The sequence below is a fragment of the Microtus ochrogaster genome, unplaced genomic scaffold (assembly GCF_000317375.1).
Source record: "Microtus ochrogaster isolate Prairie Vole_2 unplaced genomic scaffold, MicOch1.0 UNK41, whole genome shotgun sequence".
NCBI lineage: Eukaryota > Metazoa > Chordata > Mammalia > Rodentia > Cricetidae > Microtus > Microtus ochrogaster.
In genome coordinates this window covers 2,091,796-2,098,762 of record NW_004949139.1, presented here as the reverse complement: position 1 = coordinate 2,098,762, position 6,967 = coordinate 2,091,796, and the positions used below count along the sequence as shown (strand labels likewise).

At 38.2% G+C, this 6,967-nt stretch overlaps 1 protein-coding gene across 7 annotated transcripts in view; it reads left to right on the top strand.

Annotated features, from left to right (window-relative positions):
* Nup98 (nucleoporin 98) overlaps positions 1 to 6,967 on the top strand; it is a 90,871-nt gene that overhangs the window by 25,631 nt on the left and 58,273 nt on the right. For all 7 annotated transcript variants that reach the window (XM_013354359.1, XM_013354358.1, XM_013354357.2 and 4 more), the window contains one exon: positions 4,557 to 4,649. In XM_013354359.1, coding sequence (XP_013209813.1) covers positions 4,557 to 4,649 — 93 coding nt within the window. The remainder of the gene's footprint in view (positions 1 to 4,556; positions 4,650 to 6,967) is intronic.

The following is a 6,967-nucleotide window of genomic DNA, read 5'->3' as shown; positions in this document are numbered from 1 at the left end:
TTGTAAACCAGGCTGGTCTCAAACTCACAGAGATCCGCCTGCCTCTGCCTCCCTAGTGCTGGAATTAAAGGCGTGTGCCACCACTGCCCGGCTTCCCTCCTTTTTTTAAAAAGATCATTATCGCTGCCCCCTTTTCCAAGGAGCTATGAAGACCTTATGTCTCTTTCTCTTTTTTTCTTTTTTCCAAGACCTGGTTTCTCTGTAGCTTTGGATCCTGTCCTGAAAGTAGGTCTTGTAGACCAGGTTGGCCTCGAAGTCACTGAGATCTGGCTGCTTCTGCCTCCCTAGTGCTGGGATTAAAGGTGTGCGCCACCACCTCCCAGCTTCTTTTTGCATTTTAGAGACAAGTTCTTTGTGTAATCATGGCTATATAGACTAGGTTGGCTTCAATTAAAAGTCCACCTTCTCTGCCTCCTGAGTATTGGGATTAGAGGCGTGTGCCACCACAGCCAGTTGTGGACCAAATTTTTTTTCAACGATGTGTTCCTTAATGCCCTGTTGAGGTGAGTTCTTGCCATGTTGCCCACTGAGTCCTCTTGCGTCAGCCTCCCAGGTAGTTAAGACTACAGGTGCATACCACCAAGCTCAGCTGAGATACATTTAGTACGGGTTGGAGTCTGTGTATCTGTTTTTTTTTTTTTATTGATTTTTATTGAGCTCTACATTTTTCTCTGCTCCTCTATCTACCTCTCCCCTCCTGTTCAACCCTTCCCGAAGGTCCCCGTGCTCCCAATTTACTCAGGAGATCTTGTCTTTTTCTACTTTTTTTTTTCTAATCTACTTCTATGTAGATTAGATCTATGTATGTCTCTCTTAGGGTCCTCATTGTTGTCTAGGTTCTCTGGGATTCTGATTTGTGGACTAGTTTTCTTTGCTTTATGTTTAAAAAACACTTATGAGTGAGTATATGTGTTAATTGTCTTTCTGGGTCTGGGTTACCTCACTCAAAATGATGTTTTCTAGCTCCATTCATCTGGCTAAAATTCAAGCTGTCATTTTTCTGCTATGTAGAACTCCATTGTGTAAATGTTCCACATTTTTTCAATCCATTCTTTGGTCAAGGGGCATTTAGGTTGTTCCTAGGTTCTTTCTGGCTATGACAAACAATGCTGTTATGAACACAGTTGAGCACATGTCCTTGTGGCACCATTGAGTATTCTTAGGATATATACCCAAAAGTGGTATTGCTGGGTCTTGAGGGTCCTAATTTTCTGAGAAGTTGCCATACTGATATCCAAAGGGGCTATTTCAGTAGGCACTCTTACCAGCAATGCAGGAGTGTTCCCTTTATTTACCCCACAACCTCTCCAGCATATGTTGTCATCAGTGTTTTTGATCTTGGGCCATTCTTACTTACAGGTGTAAGATGGAATCTCAGAGTTGTTTTGATTTGCATTTCTCTGCTGACTAAGGATGTTCAGCATTTTCTTAAGAGGTCCTGGCTCAGGCCTACTCCCTCAGAGGTCCCAGATTCATGCCCGGACCCGCAGCGGTCTCTGGCTCTGGTCCACTCACTCAGCTGTTGCTCTTCTGTACCTGCTCCTGTGGAGTTCTGTGTCTTAGGTCTGCTCTGGCCTCTTGGCTGCCTCAGTCCTGCTCTGCTCCCACTTCCGTGGAGCTTGTTTTCTCAGCCCTGCTCTGGACTCAGTCCTGTGTATCTCTTTTTATGGTTGTGAGCCTAGCCTTTTTAACGGCTGAGCCATCTCTCCAGCCCTGTGTATCTCTTTTTAAATGTCCCTTTGGAAGACCATCCACAATTAAGATTCTTCTCCTAAGGGCCAATTTTCACTTTCTTTGATAATACATTTATTTAATAAAAAGCTTTATTTGTGATATAGGTCATGTTCAGAACTAAATGTTTTCTTTTGTGGTCTTTTTTTTTTTTTTGGTTATTGTACAGATTGCTGATATTTTGCAGTATTTTTGTTTCAAGACACTCTTTTTGTTTTGTTTTTGTTGTTTGTTTGTTTGTTTGTTTTAAAGACAGGGTTTCTCTGTGTCGTCCTGTCTGTCCTAGAACTAGCTCTGTAGACCAGGCTGGCCTGGAACTCAAAGAGATACCCCTACCCTGGCCTTCTAAATTTGGAATTAAAGGTGGGCACCCCCACTGCCTGTCAAAGACAGAATTATTATGCCGACCTGCTTGGTTTGTTGTATAGACTGTACGCTAAACCAGGCTGGCCTCAAAAAAAAAAAAAAAAAAATCCTAGGACTTTTTTTCTTTCCAAAGTCCTAGGATTAAAGATGTGTGCCACCACACCTGAATCCTTGGTAGGTTTTTTTGGTCGTAAGATTGTATTTATACTCATGCTCACTGACTTCATTGTGAACGTTCTCATCTTTACCTGGCTTGCCTTACTAGCTAGCTATATGTTGAATTTGGATTATCTTTATTTTGTAGAATTGTTTTGAAGTAACAGAGTCAGCAAGAATAGAGGAAATGTGTGGTATAAACAGTGTAAAGTTGGCACTTAGATCTCTCCTGTGGGTTTGAGGTTGGCCCTAAATAGCTTGTTTTCTGGTACAAGACTGTGATCCTTTTCCTTAAATTTGAGTTAAAGAAAAGGAGCATCTTTAAGTACTTTCTTTTCATTTTTTTGAAAGGAAAGTTGGTTGTGTTTGAGTCAACAAAACTGTGTATGTGTATATGTATGTGTGTTATATAAAGCAATTAAAAAAAAAAACTTTTGTTTTCCTTTGAGACATGGTTTCTCTGTAGTTTTAGAGCCTGTCCTGGAACTAGCTCTGTAGATCAGGCTGGTCTCGAACTCACAGAGATCCACCTGCCTCTGCCTCCCAGGTGCTGGGATTAAAGGCGTGCGCCACCACTCCCTCCTATCCCCCCCCCACCCCCCCCCCACCCCCCGGCTAAGAGAAAACTTTTAAACACGTGACTCACTTGCTGTGATTGAGTCAGAATACATGCTTAGATTTTAAAATGACCCAGATAGGCTTGGTTTCAGTCTTTATCTCTTTTGGCTTTATGGCCTTTTTTTATTGGTAATAACTGGCTCGATCCTGACATTTACAGTCCCCTTAGTGACACTGCTAACTAACTTTACCTTTTTTTCCTTCCTTCCTTCTTCAGTCTTGCTGTCTAATGAATGGCTTCAGCTTTCCAAGACCTTCAATTGCAAACTGATAACACAAGCCCTCACATTGAACTTTCAAGATAGTTTTTAAGTGCATTTGTCTTAAGACCAAGATTGTTCCCCATGGTGATGTCATAGATCTTTAATCCCTTTAATCCAGGAACTGGGTAGGGCAAAAGCAAGAGAATCCCTATGAGTTCAAAGCCAGCCCATGAATTCCAGGACAACCAGGGCTTCATGGAGAAACCCTGTCTCAGAAAAACAAAACAAAAATAAACCCCAAGAATTTTCCGTCCTATGATTATTTCTTAGCATTAGAGATTAATGATGTATTCATGATTTGTTTTCAAAAGGAATTCTAGAATTTTGTTACCTTAACAATGAAAAGGAAATAGTAATAGAATATTGATAACTTTATACTTGTAGATTTTCAAAGGGGAGTTAACAAGATTTTCTCAAATTGCAAGTTAGAGTGAAGGAGAGTAACAAAGGAACAAATTGTTGCACTCCAGATAGGCTGTTCATAGGTTATAGGTTTTTTTTTTTTTTAATTTATTTACTTTTATGTACATTGGTGTTTTGTCTGAAAGTATGTCTGTGAGAATATCAGATCTTGGAGTTACAGTTGTGAGCCACCATGTGGGTACTGGGAATTGAACCCAGGTCCTCTGGAAGAGTGAGAAGTCATTGGCTTTAACCACTGAGCCATCTCTCCAGCCCCGGTCACTTTTTTCTTTATAGTGTAGAGACAGTAGTGGTGGAGCATACCTGTGACCCCAACACTTGAAAGTAGAGAGATAATAAAAGCCCCTATTAGTGCCTAGCTATTTGGCAGCTGGCTTGAATTCTATGAAACCTTCATTAAAAAGCTCTCCTATCCCCAAAAGTAGCTAGTTGAGCCTTTTTTGTTTGTATGAATTAACTGAGTGTGACATTGTAAAAGAACCTCACATAACCCACCACACATTACTGTCTGTGTCAGATCCGTTATTGGTTTAAAACAAAAGTTGCTATCGAGATTTGGGACGCATAAGGGGAAGGTTCTAGACAGGGTTTTTTTGTGTTGCTATAGAGATTTTTAGGGTTTTCTATTCCTTTAGATTCAGTAAACTTTGTTGACAGTTTCATTTTTTTAGTGAAAGTTTGAGGGAATAAAGTTTTGTGTTTGTAAGCCTGAACCATGTGCTGACTCAGCCTGACAAAGTTCAAACATGAAGATGTGTACTTTGCTTTGCTATTGGATATTACCCTATTCCAAGCAGTTAAGTAAATATAAAGACTTGTTTGCAACTGTAAATTTTTAAACAAGTTATAGTAATTGTTAATTTGCAATTCATAAGTATTAGTATTAATAATTTAAGGATATAAAACCTAAGATCAGTTGTCTTTTTGTTAATATTCCCTTTTAGAGAAAATTGAGAATTGTTTTAAAACTATAATCTACTCATTCTTTTTCCTCCTTAGGTTTTGGCACAAATAACAGTGGGAATAGTATTTTTGGAAGTAAGCCTGCACCTGGGACTCTGGGAACTGGACTTGGTACAGGATTTGGAACAGGTAAGAAAGTGTTTGTATAAATTTTAAGAAGTAATACAACTTTATCTTATGAATCTTTTCGACTATATGCTTGTAAATAAGAAACTTAGATTTTCATTTTTACAAATAAAATTATTAAAGCATTTTCAGCAGTTAAGTTTTACCAGGTCCTAAAATGTTGGTGCATTTATATTAAGTTCACAAAATGTAGATTTTGAGTTATAGGAAAATTAACTTTTCCACATAAAAGTTTGTTCCCCCTGTTTTAGCTGGAAGTCATGTTTTAGCTGGAAGTTTTAGTTTAAAATGTGAGAATTCTTAGTGTAGTGGTAACTATTAAATCCCTGTCTCTTAACTTTATATGAATGCTTTGGATGTGGAATTATTCACTAGTTAAGCCTCATGGTGAGACAGAGCATAGAGAATCCATGCTGTGCTTATTAACAGAAATTTTCTGTTGTACAAGGTTTGTGCATACCTTTCAGTTTTTTATCTTTCAGCCCTCTTCCTCCTATTAATAGCTATTTTTTAGTACATTTAAAATACTTACTATTTTAGTACATTTAAAATTCTTACTATTTTCAGTAACTTGGGCAGGGGTTCTAAAGGTGGTTATTTCTAAATGTACAGTAAAATGTGGTTTAAGCATACATATTTTCTTCCTTTGCCTAGTTCTCTTATTTAGTTGCAACTACTTAACTTTCATAATCGCTGCTTCCACTGCCTGGTTTTTGTTTTCTTTTGTGGTATGGTTTTTCCTTTGCCATCTCCTTAATAGAGACTTCTTTTATACTTGTTTGAACTATTAACCTTTTTTATTCTTTCTTGTTTTTGAGGCAGAGTCTTACTATGTAAATCTGGATGACCTAGAACTTGCTCTGTTGAGTAGGCTGGCCTTGAACTCACAGAGATTTACCTGCCTCTGCCTCCCAAATGCTTAGATTAAAGGTGTGCATCACCATACTCAACTATGCTTACACACATTCATTTGTACAGGCATCTAGGAATATTAGTGGCATATTTAGTTGTGCCTAACTTGGGCTGTTTATACTACTGAGGGTTAAAGCCAGGCTCGCATACATGGTAGCAAAATGTATGTGTTTTTGTAGCAGAGCAAATGCAGATTTATTAAGGAAAAGTGAGAGTCGAGTAGGAGGATCTCAAGGGGAAGACCACCCATGGGTTAGCTTAGACCAAGGCTGAAATGTCATTGTTATACATTGTTGTCTTGGGCTGCCACCAGGATTTGAGAGGATGATCTGAAAATTACTGTACATAGTAAGATAATAACCATTTCCTAAAGTTTTGAAATGTGGGTTTTTTTTTTAATTTTATTTTAACAGCTTATTTTGTTTTGGTCCATGTGTATAGATTTAATTTCAAAATAATGGCTTTAAATAATATTTCAATGTATGTGTGTATAGACACAAAGGTGTGATTTGCATTTGCCATATATATGTGTGTATGTATATATATATGTATATATACCTCACTTTCCACTACCATCATTAGTTGGCATTTTTTGGATTAATAGCAAATTGCCCTCAATGAAAATTTCTGTTACATAACTTTGTGTTTATGTTACCATATAATTAATAAGTAAAATTAAAATTGCTATGGGGGGCCCTGGAGAGATGGCTCAGCGATTAAGAGCACTGACTGTCCTTCCAGGGGACCAGGGTTCATTTCCCATTACCCACATGCAGCTCACAACCATCTGTAAGTCCAGTTCCAGAGGAATCCAACATCCTCACACAGGTGTACATGCAGACAAAACAAACACACATAAAAATTGCTATCTAGAAGATGCACATTATTATTAGTTGGTCTTTTCATTTGTCTTGCTGAAACTGCCATTTTCTATTAGTTTTTACCTTGTTTGTTGTGTTCATTTTTCCATACCTATTCTGTATTGAACTGTTCAGCTTTTTCTTTTCGAAAAGGAATCTCAATTTTCCTTTTAGCTGTATTTTGTCCATGATTCTTTCAATGTTTCTTGAAACATGGTTGCAAAGTCCTAGGCTTGAGAACTTTCTAGTCATGTAGCTAAAACTACTATAGCATATGTTATCACATGAGCTTATTGGGCCTCTATTTTTTTTAAATATTTATTATTATATGGATGGATGTCTTGCTTGCCTGTATATCTGCATGCATGTGCTCCCAGAAGCCAGAAGAGGACACTTGGAAGTAGAGTTACAGGTGATCGTGAGCTGCCATATGGGTGCTGGGAACCTAACATGGGACCTCTGGAAGTACAGCCAGTATTCATAACATTCATAAGTCCCTTATTGGACTTCATTTTGCCCTTGTGGTAGTGGAAATTTGTGTATTCCAAT